The sequence below is a fragment of the Plecotus auritus genome (assembly GCF_963455305.1).
Source record: "Plecotus auritus genome assembly, chromosome: 4".
NCBI classification, from domain to species: Eukaryota; Metazoa; Chordata; class Mammalia; order Chiroptera; family Vespertilionidae; genus Plecotus; species Plecotus auritus.
Window position 1 is genome coordinate 24,755,826 of NC_137775.1, and position 17,992 is coordinate 24,773,817.

The 17,992-nt window shown below is 35.7% G+C and overlaps 1 protein-coding gene across 3 annotated transcripts in view; it reads right to left on the reverse strand.

Annotated features, from left to right (window-relative positions):
- Positions 1 to 4,049: 4,049 nt before the first annotated feature.
- The window catches only part of HBS1L (HBS1 like translational GTPase), a 75,312-nt gene continuing 61,369 nt past the window's right edge, over positions 4,050 to 17,992 (reverse strand). For all 3 annotated transcript variants that reach the window (XM_080666427.1, XM_080666428.1, XM_080666430.1), the window contains 6 exons: positions 16,222 to 16,326; positions 13,068 to 13,158; positions 12,562 to 12,670; positions 9,106 to 9,206; positions 6,035 to 6,179; positions 4,050 to 4,658 (listed from right to left, as the gene is read on the reverse strand). In XM_080666427.1, the coding sequence (XP_080522553.1) occupies positions 4,647 to 4,658; positions 6,035 to 6,179; positions 9,106 to 9,206; positions 12,562 to 12,670; positions 13,068 to 13,158; positions 16,222 to 16,326 (563 nt within the window). In that variant the 3' untranslated portion in view covers positions 4,050 to 4,646. The remainder of the gene's footprint in view (positions 4,659 to 6,034; positions 6,180 to 9,105; positions 9,207 to 12,561; positions 12,671 to 13,067; positions 13,159 to 16,221; positions 16,327 to 17,992) is intronic.

The following is a 17,992-nucleotide window of genomic DNA, read 5'->3' on the forward strand; positions in this document are numbered from 1 at the left end:
ATCCATGCTGTTGCAAATGATAAGAATTCCTTCTTTTTACAGCAGCGTAGTATTCCATTGTGTAGATGTACCACAGTTTTTAATCCACTCATCTGCTGATGGGCTCTTAGGCTGTTTCCAAATCTTAGCTATGGTGAATTGTGCTGCTATGAACATAGGGGTTCATATATCCTTTCTTATTTGTTTCTGTTTTCTTGGGATATATTCCTAGGAGTGGGATTACTGGGTCAAATGGGAGTTCCATTTTTAGTTTTTTGAGGAAACGCCATACTGTTCTCCACAGTGGCTGCACTAGTCTGCATTCCCACCAGCGGTGCATGAGGGTTCCTTTTTCTCAGCATCCTCTCCAGCACTTGTTTGTTGATTTGTTGATGATAGCCATTCTGACAGGTGTGAGATGGCACCTCATTGTCATTTTGATTTGCATCTTTCGGATGATTAGTGACTTTAAGCAGGCAGGGGAGGAGTGGGGTGGTGGGTAAGAGATCAACCAAATGACTTGTATGCATGCATATAAGCATAACCAATGGACACAGACACTGGGGGGGAGGGCGGGGAGGGTATATGCCAGGTGGGTGGGCGAGGCCGGGGGAAAGTCAATAGGGGAAAAAGGAGACATGTGTTCTACTATTTGTAATACTTTAAACAATACAAAAATAAAATAAAATAAAAACATTAAAAGGAATTGTTACAGACACCTATCCATGGTGTCTGTAACAATTTCTACAAAATGGTAAGAGAAATGAATAACCCAACAGAAAAAAATAAGCTCTGGACACACACACACCACCTCCAGGAGGATAGTTGTTTTGTATCTTTTCTAGGTTTTGTTTAGTTAAATGTTTAATTTATTTAATATATGTTGATAATAATATTTAAGGCTATACTCTGATTCCACTTTATATAATACACATATATACATATGTGTTTGTGTAGTTAGTACCTTACATTATATCTTTGTACATATATATTATATATTTGGTGTCACTAATTCCTTTTTTAGTGGTACCTAATCTGTTTATCTAAATACTAGTACCAGTTTTTCATTTCAATTATATTTTTCATTTTTAAGAGTTATATTTGGTTGACTCTAAATTTGTCAGGTCATTTATATAGTCTATTCTTGCTTATTCACATTTCCACATTTTATTTAAATATTAAGGATTTAATTATTTCACTCAGCTATTTTATACTATGTAATCAATAATTCCAATATCAGTAATACGGGAAAGGGAGCTTAACCTATTTAAGACATTCTAAAGCTGAAAGGTAACGCCATACCCATGGTCTGATCCATTGAGTTGCCTTGAAAACATAACTCTCCAAGAGTAGTATTTACCTCATTATCAGTCTTGAAGGAAACCTGGTTTATACCTGCATTCTTTTTTACTATATGCTCAATCTTTCTACTTTATTATGTTACTCAAGTCATTTATGACCTTCTGTTTCCATGATCTATGAGGCAGGGCTGTTGAGAATCTCTTGATAATTTTATTTATATCTTTTAATTTTTTATTTCTAGTAACTTTTCATTATGCATTTTGATGCTATTTGGTACTTAAGTTTCATTTTTGTACCCATGGTTGTGCCTCTTATCGATATGAAATGGATCTCTTTATCACAGTTAGGGCTTTTTGTTTGCTTGCTTTAAATTCTTAGTCCAGTATTAATGTTATTCCTGGCTTCTAGAGAGACAATGCAGTGTAATGGACATGCCTTCCAGTCAGGCTTCAATACAAATTCATATCATGGCTCTGTAATTGATTTGTTTTCATTCAACTTCAGTCTTATCTAAAGATTGAGGTTAATAATGCCTGCCTCATATAATTATAAAAATGTCATATTAACTGAAATGCTGTGTGAAAATTGCCTGGCACATGGTAGACACCCACCGCCTGGTAGTAACTTTTACTTCTCTGATACATTTGTGCCTCTTTTTCTTGTAATCTCTTATTTTAGGTGTATCTTTGGTAAATAGCGTATAACTAGCTTTGCAGTGTGAGTCTATCCTTTTAAGAGAAAATCTAAGCATAATGCTTACTCTTCCATACTTTATGTCCCCATATTTGAGATATAATTTCATTTCATTATTTTGTTTTATACTATTAATTTACTTCTGCACATTTCAGGGGTTTCAATGTGAGAGAGAAAAAGGAGCATCTGGGAACTAAAAGCTGGCCTGGCACTTGCAGCGAGGCCATGGTGTTCTCCTCTGAACATGAATAGCTCCCAGATCTCCTATGTCAGATAAGGAACTTGAAGTGAGAATGACCAAAAGTCACTGTGCAAACCACAAATATGACTGGGCAACCCCCTCTTGTGGCTAACCTGTGCAACTGCTGCTGCTTTACCTTGTTCCATTTCTGTGCTAGATAAAAATTGATACCCAATTGCAAAATTCCTCCCACTTTCTGACAGCACCTAATCAAGAAGAAACCCTCGCTCACTTGAGCCCTCCTCAAAATTACCTAATCACGCTCAAATTCTTTAAGCTCTCCCCCGCTCCCAACACCTTCTTACTAAGAAGTACCAAGGTGTGTGGTCTCTGTTGCTGCAGCAAGCAAGCCTATGTATTTTGAGTGGTATTCATTTCACATCCAACCCCAAGATTGCCCCAAGGAAATAATGAAATTCAGTTATAGTCAATGATGGCATGTTTCTAGGGCTTCTGGAAAAAGACATGTTCTCTTAGCCTGCCCTTGCCCTGAATGAGGGTCTGAGGATCTATATGTAGAATCCCAGGGGGTCTGGTGGAGTCTGAGGGCAAACCAACCCTAAAGAAAGCAGAGTACAGATGAGTCCTTGCAGACATTGTGAGCTGCTCCATCAAGACTGAGTCAAAGCCAGGGCTAATGGTACTTTCTTTTTTGCTTAAGTCACTTGAAATTAGGTTTCTGTCAGGTGCAACTATTAAATTCCCGCTAAATATAATAAATAAATAAAACACTTTCTTGCCTTAGCAAGTTCACTCTAAAGTGACAAGTACACAAATACTTCTTAATAAAGAAATGTATTTATTATACGGGTGTGTTCACCTGGTGATAACTCACCAAGCAGCACATTTATGCTCTGTGTACTTTATCATGAATGATATTTTTCAATTAAGAAGAAAAAATTGCTGTTGTAGATGGTAAGCCTGATCACACCGTTCCCCAACTTTAAAAAGTTATGTGGTCCATCAAATCAGAATTCCAGGCTCAGCTGCAGATGAAATCTACCCAAAAGCAACCCGTACCCAGGAGGCAGCCCAATGACACTTACTATGTAAATATGCCTTGGAGTTTGTTGTTGACACTTTAAGAAAACCTTGACTCTTGTTGGCTTATGAACCAGGAGGTCACAATTTGATTCTGATCAGGGCACATGCCTGGGCTGTGGGCTCGATCCCAGGTGTGGGGTGTGCAGGAGGCAGCCGACCAATGATTCTCTCTCATCATTGATGTTTCTATCTTTCTCTCCCTCTCCCTTCCTCTCTGAAATCAATAAAATATATTTAAAATAAAAATAAAATAAAAACATGATTCTTACAGGGACTTACAGTCTATAAGGCATGCTAGATAAAGATAAAATTATCACGTATGTAGTTCTAAAAATGAGAATGAAAAAAATAAAGTTAAGTTATGGTTAAAAAATGGATGAGATTAATTTGATCTGCTAGTAAGATAAAAAGCAAGAATTCATGAGCAAGAGTTGGGAAACTCATAAGTGAAAAAGATCCCATAAACCCTGGCCAGTGTGGCTCAGTTAGTTGAGCACTGTCCTATGTACCAAAGAGTTGCTGGTTCGATTCCCAGTCAGGGCACATGCCCAGGTTGCAGGCTTGACCCAGGGTAGGGTGGGTGCAGGAGGCAGCAGATCGACGTTCCCCTCTCACATTGATGTTTCTCTCTCACTCCCCCTCTGCCTTGCTCTCTCTCTCTAAAATCAATAAAAACATATTTTTTTAAAAAGGAAAAGAAAAAAAAATATCCCATTCAACCCCAAAGTCATATTTAGTGATAGTGGTAAAGAATCTCATATACATTTAAGAAACAAAACACATTTTGCTGTTATGCTCAAACTAAGACATTTTATTAGTTGGCTTTACACCTTAAATAAGGAAGAGTTTCCACTAATTCCAACCTAATCTTTCAAAAGTTTACTTGTTGGAGGAAGAACATTCTTATGATCAACACAAAATACCTTTATGATTATAACCTTCAGTAAATCTTTCCTTAGAGTTAACAAAAAAATTTGCACTGGTCAAATATTAACTACCTCAACCACCCAATTTAGTTATTTTTCCAAAATGTATGCAGTAGAGTTGAAATCCAAAAGGAAACTGTAAACATTCCGTAGTTTGGCTGGAAGTTGAGTTCATTTCATGATGATTCAATTCTTCTAATACGTATTTTAGATAGTTTCCATAAATCTTAGCAAAGTAAATCCATTTACTAACATTTCAAAGGGAAAGATGGTTTGGCAAGTTGAAATTTTTGCAGGAGTGATAATCAATACTTCTTTGCTGCTGATTATAGCTTTAATTTTCTCTCTCATTAAAAAAAATACCAATTGCACATTGTTCCTTTAATTGAATAACTGGATTCTTTAAAAACATAGCTTAGTTATGTCCTTGCATTTGGAAACACTGAAGAAGTTCTGACCCATCATTCTTTTATCTGCAAAGGAGAAAAACATATTTGCTAAAATTCAATCAATCATATTCAAAGAACAAACAACAGGCAAATGGCAGTGAAATCATTTTATCAAGATGAATCTTTTTTCTTTTTCCTGCCACTGTTCCCTTCCCTAGTCATATATTTCTGAGATTAACTATAATCACTCCATTATTTCCCACAAGGGACTGCATCTTATTTTTAGAATGAGCTTTTATAAGAGTGCTTTGGCAGATTAGATGTGATGTTAATGACAATGATATGAGACAGCATTTATGGAATGGTTTATGTGTGTCAATTACTGTGCCAAGTCTTTCCACTAATCATTTCATTTCACATCCACAGCTCCGGGAGGCAGAGCCCATTACCCATCTTTATAGAACAGTGGTTGGCAAACTCATTAGTCAACAGAGCCAAATATCAACAGTACAACGATTGAAATTTCTTTTGAGAGCCAAATTTTTTAAACTTAAACTTCTAACGCCACTTCTTCAAAAGAGACTCGCCCAGGCCATGGTATTTTGTGGAAGAGCCACACTCAAGGGGCCAAAGAGCCGCATGTGGCTCGTGAGCCGCGGTTTGCCGACCACTGTTATAGAAGAATAAATCCAGGGAGAAATGTTGTGCTTATGCTGCTAGGAATCAGCGGAGCAGCAACATACACTTGGGCAGTTTAACTCCAGAGTCTTTTATATGACGCACGTATAACTGGATTTTGCTACAACCTAAAGCCCTCTGTTCAAAGTATACATACAATTAAATGACTTGAAAAGTTTCATGCAGAAAATAATTATATAAATGAGTAAATTCCCACCTTAAAATATAATATTCATAAGACTTATATTGATCATGATACTGAGAAGAAAATTTAAATTACTGAAATTTTCTGGTTCATTTCTGGCTATTTTCTCCATAACTCAGCTGCACCTCACATTATATAACAGGTCTGCTTCAGAAACATTACTAATATGTTAACTGAACTTTTTGAATGAATCATTTCAAATGTCCTGAAAGCCAGTCATATAAAGAAAAAATGTTAATGTGGGCTCTTCTATTAAATGAAATTACTGGCCCCAACTTATTTGACTTTCAAAGTCTGTATTCTCACAATTTGGATTGCATACTTACAGACTTTTCAATGGATTTCTTTTAATTTTGAGCAATGTTACTGATGGAGAACATGGTTTGGAAGTATCACTGTAGGAAATTCCAAGACCAAACATTTCTTCCCATTTTTTTTTTAATTTTTAATATAAATTTAAACATTTTTATAATACCATAACTGTGTTTCCCTTAAGCCATAAAATCTCATTAGTCACCCTTAAAAAGTAGAAAAAGACATCATAACCATGGACACATAACCGGTCACTTTACAATACCTCAGTGACTACACCAGCAGCTACTGTAGAACCACTGTAGCGTAGCATGAACCTCCCCAGTTCCTTAAAGTCTTTGTATAGCTCAAGAGCCACTGGTCTTTGTGTCTGTAGCTCTACCAACGCATTCTGACCTTTAGTCAACAATCTATCAAGAAAAAAAAGGAAAAAATGAATATTCAATAGAGGTGAATAAATGTAATAAACAACCTGAAAAATAAATATTTCACACTCAATCAACAAATCAACTTAGTCTTTCAAAAACTTAAAAAGAAAATAAATTTTTCTTAAAATGAAAATGTGTCCTTTGAATTTTTCTAGGTTGAAAAAAAATCACAGCAGAAATTCTAGATTAGTTCATATATATATATATACACACGTATATATACATATTTTAAATATTTTCATTGATTTCAGAGAGGAAGGGAGAGGGAGAAAGCAAGAGTAGCATCAATGATGAGAGAGAGTCATTGATCGGCTGCCTCCTGCACACCCCACACTGGGGATGAAGCCTGCAACCCAGGCATGTGCCCTGACAGGGAATTGAACCGTGACCTCCTAATTCATAGGTCAACACTCAACCACTGAGCCATGCCGGCTAGACTATACATATATTTTAAGAAATATTAGTTCATCTTTCTCTCTCTCTCTCTCTCTCTCTCTTATATTTTACCAATCTTCAAGCTATCCCTGGGAGGACGCTATAACGTAAAGTATGCTCAAACCCCCTCTACCAAAGCCTTCCCTGTCATTCCCTCAATGAAAGAGAGTTTCAATTATCTAATCAAGAAATTGAGGCACTTGTACTTTACAAGAGGAATGCAATGCCCTATGTCTTCCCTAGTAAAATTCTAATTAATAAATTATGTGTTGAAGTTATCTTTTTAGAGAGAGTCATCTCCTAGTGCGAACACAGAAATCGGTTCTTTAACAAAGGTTCAGGACATAATCACATAAGATTTTTCCACAATATGATGTTTGTAGGAAATGAAGGGGATGGGGCATGGGCCTGATTATAAGCAGGTACACACAGATAAGCCAATCAACAAAAATCCAAAAAATGCATGGACACAACACCCTTATTTACTAGAAGAAGCAGAACCCAACAGGGGACATTTAGACATTGTTCTCTATTTTAATTTTGATCTGCTCTAGAAAGAGAACAACAATCACAGACTCATCTTCTGAAAAATTAGTTCAGAGACAGACTGATAGAATAAGCTAATAGTATTACAAAATTTCCAAATATTGGTTTTAGACAATTTCAGGCCAAAGTCTCATTCCTTAGGAAGGAGAAGATCCAATAAACTTACGATTTGCGCTTAGTTTTTAGAAAGTTCAATTCCATTCCATACAAAGCAATCGAGTCTACAAAGTGCCTTGAGTGGAAAAAAAGGCCAAATAGCACTGGTGCAAAATAGGAGGAAAGGACTAAATTATAAATAAGATGACAGGGAAAACTAACATGAGAATATATTAAGACCTAATATCACTGAGCTAGGACTTATAGCAGGATGGGGAATTCAGGATTAGATTTGATGAGACAATTTCAGATTGAGAATTCTCCAAATCATTTGTCTGGGTCAAAGAACCTGGCTCCTGTCAAAAAGGATGTGACTTATGTGAACCTACCGTGTTAGAATCCTGGCTCTGCTATTTGCTAGTTCTGTGACCTTTAACATGTGATACAAACTAAGTTTCAGTTTCCTCATCTAAAAAATGGGGAAAATAATAGTACCTACTTCATATGGTTCCTGAGCATATAAACATGTGAAAGCATTCATGACAGAGCCTATGAAACAGCAGTCCTCCAGAAATGTTAGTCCTTAGCACATTTCTCAGCACATCATGGCAGTCACTCATGCTACAAGCTAAAGGCTGAGGTTAAAAATAAACAAGGATCTTTAAGAGATAAGAAGCCCTTTATAACTAATGGAGAAACAGGCATGGTTTAGAGCAGCGTGAAGATTCTCTCTTCCACTTGCAGCCAACCCATTAACCCACTAACCACCTTTGGCCTCTTTCACAGGTGCAGATGAGGAGGAACACCCAAGGACAGAAAAAAGGGGATTTTGGGTGGGATTCCCCATAGATAGGAAGGGAGGAAAACCCCAAGGCTGAAGCAGCCAAGCCAAACTGTGGTTAGCCTTTAGTTGATTTAGGGTAAGAAACTTAAGTTCTCAGGAAGCACTTCCTTTGAAAGTGCTAGCCTTGTCCCAGCCCAAGGGGAATGGTCCACACTAGGCCTAGATATTAACAGTAAGCAGAGGGGACCAACGTGATGCGATGAGCTGCGCTAAGGTTCCAGGTGGACACTGAGCGGAAGGAAAATACTTTCCAGGTGGAAAAAACTAGGAGCTACAGTGTGTGTAGTTCGCTTTCTCCCTGGGTGTTCGTAGCATAGGGAATGACTCCCTGTAAGGAGAAGACAAGAAAGTTAAGATCACTCAGCTGGAATTTGGAACCAGTGGCTAGGCATAATTCAAGTTCATCTTTTAAAATGTAGGACTGGCCCTAGCCAGTTTGGCTCAGTGGATAGAGCGTCAGCCTGCGGACTCAAGGGTCCCGGGTTCAATTCCGGTCAAGGTCATGTACCTTGGTTTCGGGCACATCCCCAGTAGGAGGTGTGCAGGAGGAAGCTGATCGATGTTCCTCTCTCATCAATGTTTCTAACTCTCTATCCCTCTCCCTTCCTCTCTGTAAAAAATCAATAAAATATATTTAAAAATAAATAAATAAATAAAAATAAAATGTAGGACTGGTGTTTTTTTAAATGCCTTTATTTTTACATTGCTTGATACATACATATAAATTTATATTTCCATTTTATTTACAATCACACCCCACCATTACCACCATGCAGAACAGAAATTACATCTAGCATTCATACCTATATAGGAGCTTAAATATTTATTTTTGCGTCTGTTTTAATCTAGTCCTTAAAAAAATGATTTCTGGAACAAGTAAAAAGAGAGTTCACTTACCACCCCTAAAAATATTACACACAAAAAATTAAACTATAAGAAATTTGCTTAAATTGCTTGTGTTTATTATTTATGCATTAAAACACTTACTTAGGCTTCTTCTTGGTGACCTCACCCGTGCTTTTGTTCAAGACACTAATCAATCGTTTAATAACAGCAGGCTCACTGACAGTCTGGTAGTGTAACAGCACCTAAAACAAAACATTGTAACCCTGAATAACTGCTTACCACAGCATCTCTGGCCTATTACTTGCTCACATTTAATTATATTAAATGCAGCACTATTGCCTGGGGTTTTTAGGTTTTCCAGTTGCTTCCTCCAAGTCTCACCATTCTAATTAGCTTGTTCCCCAACTTACTAGGGGGAAAAGGTCATGGGAGGCAGTTCAAACATCACCACCACTCACTATGTATACTTCAGTGAATTACATAACCTTCCTTATAGGGTGAGATGAGAATTAAATAGGATCAGAGACAGTGACTGGTACAAAAGGTGTTCAATAAATGTGAACTGTTTCATCATAAAAATTAGGGAAGGGGAATCATGTGACATTAAGCAAGAATTAATATATTCACTGTTGGATAATGAGAATAAAATATTATAGGGGAGTTTAGAATGGCTTTGAAGTCAGACAGATCTGAGTTCAAATCTTAACTCCATACTTTCCAGCTGTACAATTTGTGACAAGTCCTTTAACCACTCTTTATCCCCAACAGCCCAGCTTCAGGATCCTTAACACTGAAATGAGGAAAATCAGATGTTATTTTAAAGTAGTGCCTAGCCACTTTAAAATGGTAAACATTCAGTTAATTGATGGCCTTACATATTAGCTATTATTGTTCATGTTTTATAGATAAGAAAATGTAAAATCAAAAAGGCTAAGTAACCTAATGTGGTTATGGTGACGTGTGTCAGAGACAAATTTTTGCTGAGGTCAACTGGAGTCAGAGTTAGGCTGTCCTCCATTCAAATAGTAAGGACTGAGTGTACACTATGTCTATAGCCTAGGTTAGTGGAAAAATCAAATACCCAGGAAGTGGCCAAGCTATCAAACGTTTAAATGGTTTGTAAGTACCATGTTATGCTATTTTCCTGAAGAAACACTGACACTTCTATTCTGAAATTTCCTGGCTAAAATAGTTTGCATATTCAGAAAACAGAAGCCTGAAGAGTTTCAGATAAGGTTTAAGATTCTGTACTTTATGTGGGGTCGAAAGAATTAAATTGTCTAGTGCTTTATAAACTATAATGAGCTACATAATCTGTTAAGTAGCACAATAAGTCAATGAGAAAAGGAAATTTCTTAAAGGAAAATTGAAGGGTTATTTCCCAAAGAAGGAGGTAAGAGTTCAGGCCACCACCAAAAGATGAATAAATAAACAAAATGTGGCATTTACATAAAATGGATATTATTCAGCCTTAAAAATGACTGAAATTTTGATACATGCTATAATATGGATGAACCTTGAAAACATCATATGAAGTAAAATAAGCAAAGTGCAAAAGGGTAAATAGTATTTGATTCTATTTATATGAGGTACCTAGAATAGTCAAATTCAGAGACAGAAAGTGGAATAGTGATTACCAGGGGACAGGGGCAGGAAAGGGGAGTTAATGTTTAATGGGTACAGAGTTTCAGTTTGGGATAAGGAAAAGGGTCTTGAAATGGATGGTGTTGATGAATACATAACATTGTAAATGTACTTTATGCCACTAAACTAAACACTTAAAAATGGTTAATACAAGAATAAACTGTGTTTCATACACTCGCAACTGTAAACCTACTTTTGCATCACCCTGTATTTATGTAGCAATAATAAATAAGTCCCTAAATAGTAAAATTTTAATTACTTAGGAAGCCTTTTCTTGGTTAAAAATTACATTTTGAAAGGTTTCTTCCCACAGGAAGTGGACAATGACAAAACGTGACTGCTTTTCTGAAACACGTTTCATCCTGCATTCGTGAATCAATACACGTGAGAGCAATCTCATTAAGCAGCACTGAAAAACTTTCAATTCAAACTTATTTTTAAGAAACTACAGTAGACAGGAAAACAGTATTACTATTCAAAGTAACTACTGACCTCTTGACCTCTGTACCTCTCCATTGGCAAAAATTATTGCTGCATGAGTAAAAACATGCAGAAACCAACCTCTCCAGCTTCTCCACTGGACATACTGCTTTCTAAGAATTAGTGCCATTTGTTCATAACAATTAAGTTGTAGTTCTTTGCCTATCAACACATGCATTTTGAATATTTAAAAATTAAATATTTTCATCTATAACAGATTTTTTTTTTGGAGAGAAGCTTCTACTCCCTTTTTTAGCTTATGGGAGAAATGGAATATAATTATAAAACTAAAATACATAAACAGTATCTTATAAACATTTTATATGATCTAATTTACATAGAATTATAAAAAATCATCAGCAAAGCACATGACTCAAATAAAAGGGTGTAAGTACAAAATGAATTTATTAGCTAAATAAATGTATGTTTAACTCCTTAAGTACTATCACTAACTTAAATACAGTTTAAAAGTCCATTACTATTACTGTCTTACTTTTATTGCAAAGATGCATCGAATGGTGAACTGTTTATATTTTCAAAGGGAAGCCATTTAATTCCACTGAGAAACATTTTTTTACTGTCGTGCAGAATCTGTACTATATAAGCTGATCAAGAAAAAAAAAGCCTGATGGGAAAAATGCTCATTTGTTAAGTGGCAAAAACAAGTTACCAACCTATAAACAGAGTATGGCCTGAATATCTGAAAAAAATTACACAGAAGACAAAGAATTCATGCTATGCACAAGTAGCAGTATCTTTTCTGGATAAGTAACATTATAGCATAAAATCACCTTCTTCCCATAAATGTTTATGTTTCAAATGAAGCTGGTCCATGATAACCGGCAAACCAACCTCACAGCATGCAGAGTCTCAAGGTGTTGCTTCAGCACAATTAAGTTTACCCTATGGCAAGCATCCCCAGAATATACCCATAAATACCAATGGGTAGACAGCACGTACACAGAAAAACACACCAAAATGTAAAGAGTATATATTTGTGGATTATGCAATTATAGAACAATCTTACTAACTTTATTTTCTTGTGTTTTTCAAAGTTTTCTGTAACAATGTGTCACTTTTATAATCAGAAAAACTACAAATAAGCATATTAAAACAAAAAAATAAAACAGAAAAACCCAATTTACAATTAGTCAGGTAACCTTTAGAACACAGTGAAAAAGGATCTACCAATTTCCCTAGATGAGTTGTATTATTATCATGAGTTTGTATCCTATTGATTATGAAATATCTACTCATGCCTCTTTGAAAAATACTGAGGCTCAAGGAATAAAATAAAAAGTAAAATAAAAATGACTTTCAAATTCTAATTTCATATTTTTCTGGATTAGAGTAATAAGATGTTAGCTGAAAATAACCATAGCACTATCACTTGTAAAAAAAAATTATTACTTTTTAGAATAAAGTGACTTTGAATTTGTAAAAACAGTAACAACTGAACATTTTGAAACTTACAGGAAATCCTTTAGTGATAGGAATTTCAATATTAAAGATGAGGATTCGAGCTCTGAATCGAGTGCAAGCTTTAATGGGTTCTTTGGGACCACAAAATATGCAGCCAACACTGTAACAAGAAAAAAAGGAGAGAAGGTAGTTGGGGGACAAATAAATATACATCCAATAGGATTACCTCTACAATCATTTACTAAGTAAAACAAGCAAGCAAATTAGGGTCTTTTTCTAAATATTCCCTTCTGGGTCAAAGTCTGGCTTTATACCTTATATCATTTTCACACATAACAGCTTTCACTCAAAGAACAAGTACGTGAGCTGACATGTATTGATTTCAATTTTAAGGAGGTTTGCTTATTATCCTTATACTTCCACAGTGCCTGGTTTTGGCCAAATAAGATTCAGAATTAATACTCATTCTTTCATTTGAACTGGTCAAATGCAAAATGTATGTGTTTTGATGTCCTTTATCTAAAACAATGGTTGATTAAATTCATTTTCTCACTCACTTAATTTTGATGATATCCATCCCAACCAACGTAAGACTAACATGATCGCCTGCTGCTGCCCAATCGACAGGTTCATCATGCAGAGTGATTCCTGGAAATGAGTAAGAACCAAAGAATACAGTGAAACACCTCAATATCGAACCATAACAACCAAGAGAGTTTGGCTGATTTGTGCCTCATCAGCCACTACTCATCGTTTTCAATATGAATGGATCGAGAGTGAGAAGAGTAACTGTGAATGCTGAGGAAGACGCACTTCCTCTACACTTGACTCCTCTGGCAAACTACCCTAAACATAAAGTGGCTTGTATTTGCCATAAAAGGCTGATTTCTGCTTTTTCAATCAAGAATTTTAAAGTCATTTACACAACTGAGTATATTAATTAAACAGGCCCCATTCAAATATTTGTTATATTAATGGATGTAGGTATAACAATACAGCTCCAATTACTTTTAATAACATAAAAAATGGGACTGGGGAAGCTGTCTAGTCTTCAGTTTTACGTCGTTTTAGACAACCACCTAAACCAACGCCAGTGTTCTCCGAGAAGCCCATGGGCATCACTGCTCAGTCAGACGTGCTCTTGGCAGATCTTTCACTAATTCCTGTCTCAAAAGAATGGCTGCCCAGAGACAGAGAGATGCACAGTGATAACTGGTTATATAAAAAGAGATTAATAGTGTAAAAAATTTTAATTTAAAAATGATCCCAGGTGCTGCCACATACCTCTATTACCTAGGGATTAGCCTAGAGAACAACTGCAAGGGCAATCCTCCGCTGCCTTAAAAGGAACATCATATTTTATGATTCCATGGGTTAAGTTTACGGGGTAAGCTCCTTTCCACTGGAACTTTAGTCTTGTGATGAAGACAGTATGAAGGGCAACAACTGTGGAGTAGTTCTTAAATGACATGTTTTTAGTAAATTATAATTTACCCTCATATTTCTGAAAATATTATTTTTCCTATGTAGCATACACTTATGCGAGTTTCTTTTAGACTTTTTGAAAATTCAAGGAGAACTTTAAGGTCTCTGAAACAACCTACACTTTTATTCAAAATTTCAATTATGTGCACATCTGAATTACTCTGAGAAGAGAGCCATAATTTTCATCAAGGTATCAAAGAGGTCCTTGCCTCTAAAATTGTTAACAATTCTGATATTAAGGAATATTTGCTAAATTTTCAACTAATTAAATTTAGTTTTTAAATGTAGATTTTAAATTACCATGATTTTGCTATGAAATGTGGCACTGAAGACAGGAGCTAGCTACTTAACATACACTAGAGATTGCCTTAATTTAAGATCGAAGGGCATTCATACCAGAAGTTCAATTAACAATATAAAAAACCAGCAGATAATATATAATCTAATTTTCTGCCCCCAAACATGTTACCCTGTCCTTTATATGCTATCTATCTTCTTGAAGACCTTCTTCACTGGACAGACATTACACACAAAAAGTCCTTTTTTCAACACTCCATGCACTTGATAATGTTAATAAGGTAAAAACATAATTAAGAATTTCCACTTGTTGGTTGCAGATTTAGTCACTTCTCTCTTTTAGGACACAGCTGGTTAATGAGCCACAGTAGCACCTAAAGTGTTCAGATAGAAGTGTGCATTAAACAACCGAATAAATGAAGCAAAGCACAGTGTTAGAAATTGAGAACAGAGAGCCTCCATGCTGGGGTAGAAGCACAGCTCTCAGGAGAAGGTGCTATACTCTCCAGGGGCTTCTGATATGGACCACTGGATTAAAGACAAATGGGTAGAGTTTTTCTGGAAGGGAAGTGACAGGAAGGAGTAAGGCACAGAGTGTGGGACTTTCAGAAGTGACCAAATTGTCACAAAGTAGTCAACCTGTAAGGTCCATGGATAATTTTAAAAACATGGTTTTAATTAATGTCTACTGGTTATTCAAAAAAACACTTCCTAGTCTCAAAAAAGCTTGTTAACATAAATCAGTATTTCAAAAGTATTGTAGCTCTTGATCATTTTAAAAAACAAGAGATCTGAACCTGCAAGTTTTTTAAAAAATGTATATGTATTATTGTTTATCTAAACAGAATTGTCATGATCCCTAAGCAAGCCGAAAGAAAAAAGTAAAATGGAAATAATTTTAACTTTCATCCCCTTATTCATCTTTAAATGTAGGTTAAACACTATTACCTAGACACATGTTCATTAATTTCTTATAATCATTAAGAAATTAGCTTTTAAAGTAATAAGCAAATTAATTTTTTAAATGTACATTCAAATTTATAAACAACTCTGGATATAAATTATAAACAAGGTTAACAGAAGAAGAAGAACTGAAATTTCAAAAAATTTTAACATTCCCAGTAGATTACACTTTAGTTTAAAATTGTTACAAATACTATTACTTTATAGTATAAACAGATCTTCATTTTTAAGTTGAAGTCCGAGACTTAGTTGAAAGATTTAATCTTAATGTAAGTATAACATTATAAACTTTTAAGCAGAATTTAGAAAAGAATAACATGTACACATGTAAGATCAAATGATTAGAAGATGAGAACAGTCATCAGCATCATGAAAGGTCATATATTAGATTATGTACAAAAGCAATAATTGGTGTACTTTAACTAGCTCACAATTAATTTCTCTTTTCAACATCAGGATTCTCTACATTTACATCTTATTTTCCTAGGTCTTCCTATAATTTTTGGGAGGGGGGTATAAACATGATCAAAGCTGTTACCATATAGTGATTCTGAAATACACATTTCAAAACAACAGACTGCAGCAGTCTGCTTTGCCACTGACTGTTTAGTGCCCGGTTAAGTTGGACTTAATTTCTGCTACTGAATACTATTTTAAATGTATCTGTCAGGTGTCTCTACATCTGGTTAAATCCTAAACAGACTTCTCACATCAGCGTCAAAAAAAAAAAAAAAAAATGCTACCACAGTTAGAATGCTATAGGTACATATATACACACACAGTCACAACAGAAAAAAATCGTTTAATGTTTTCACATTTTTATCTTCAACAGTTAGTATCATTTTGACAGTCAGTTACAATTTCAGTAAGATGTTATTTACTCTGGAGTAAATAATTGCACTACTTTTTAAAATCTGCTGTCTCAACGTATGGTTTGTTTAGCAGAAGAATTTTGCAGAGGAATACCTTTTGCAGTACAGGTTTCATTAGGAGGCATTGCTAGTAGTCGGTCACCAGTCTGGATATAACCAGCCTCAATTTTCCCAGTTACACAAAATCCAGATCCTTGATCTGCAAAACATACCCAAGCTTATAATGATTCACATAGCAATGTTATCTGATGATTAATGCTATTAGCTCTATTTGGTTCCCTAGTAGTTATATACAAAACTGTAGTTCAATGAACATCAATGTTAATCTCAGAATCTTTAACATCTACTAATATGGTATATCACATTCTACTCTTGATTTCCTTACAAATAAAAATATTCATATTACACAAAGAGGAAATTCATTTCTTCTTCAAATATATATTGAATGTTTACTAAGTACCAGGCACTCTGGGGATAAAGAGATAAAAATATAATCACCTACCCATAAGGAGTTTACACCAGTGAAGAGAAAGACAAAAACAATTACATTGTCCAGAGACAAATGTTACTTATAATGAACACTTAGAAACAGAAAAAGGTACATAGAAGAATCCATGTTGAAGGGGAACAAGTAAAGTTTAGCTGGGCACTTAGAAGGAGAAGGAACAGGAGATCACCAGGTAGCTTGTGTGTATGGGTGGGGAAGCAGGAAAACACTGCTGACCCAGGAAACTTCATATGCAAAGGCACAGTTATAACCGCATGTGGGATGTGCTAAGACCCAGTGTAATTTATATGGAATTTACAGGGACCACATGAAATAATGAAGTGTCTACAAGACATACATGTGGAAAAGATGCATTCCAGGGGGCACAAATCACACCAAATTCCAAGAGAATGGAGCCCTGGGAGCACATTCCCTATGGGGATGTCCAGGAGCAGGCAGTCCATTTACTAGAGAATGTGAACAGATGGGGTGGAGATACAGATCTGGGAAGCATCAAGACACTGGAGGTAGATGAACTCATGCATGTCTGTACAAAAGGAGCATGTAGAGTAAGAGGACTGTAACAACAGAACACTAGTTAAGAGTTAGAGGAAGAGGAGCACAGAGAAGATATAGAGAGTCAAAGACATAGAAAGGAGAGCAGGAGAAAGTGGGTCACAGAAACCAAGGGAGAAAAGTTTTAAGGCAGATGTGACTACTGGTCTCAGAAGTAACACCAAATTCAAGTAAGGTGGAAGTAAGATACAATTGAAAAATGTTATTGACTTGGGCAACCAAGAGATCATTTGGTAACATCAGTGGGAACATACTGAGGAGAGCAGTGTAGTCAGAAGCCAGGAAGTAGCCAGAAGACAGAATAGGAGATGAAAAAATAGAGTCAGCAAACATTGCTAATCAAAAAAGAAATTTAAGCACCCCTTGTATTTTAAATAGATAACAGTAATTTGGAAAGCATTACCATATATACTCTTCTACTACCAGAAAGCTAGAAGCTAATAACAGTAATAAATTTCAGCTTTTTAACCAGTTAACTGCCACGATATTTTGAATTTAATTAAAAAAGGTACGCCGCTTGTGCCGATACTTGTGGCGTACAAACGGTTAAAATGATTTTTGTGAGACACCTTCATTCATTCGCTCATTATTAAACATTTATTAAGCATGTATTAGGTGCCAGGCACTGAGCCTGGTCCTGCAGATGCAGATAGAGAACAGACAGTCCTTGCCCTCAGGGAGTTCGCAATCTAAGTGAAATAGACAGCACTCAGACACTTATACTACTGCATGAGAAATGCAATGACAGAGGATACAGAGAACACAGAGAAACACCTCAGAGGATGTGTTTGGTGAACTCGCC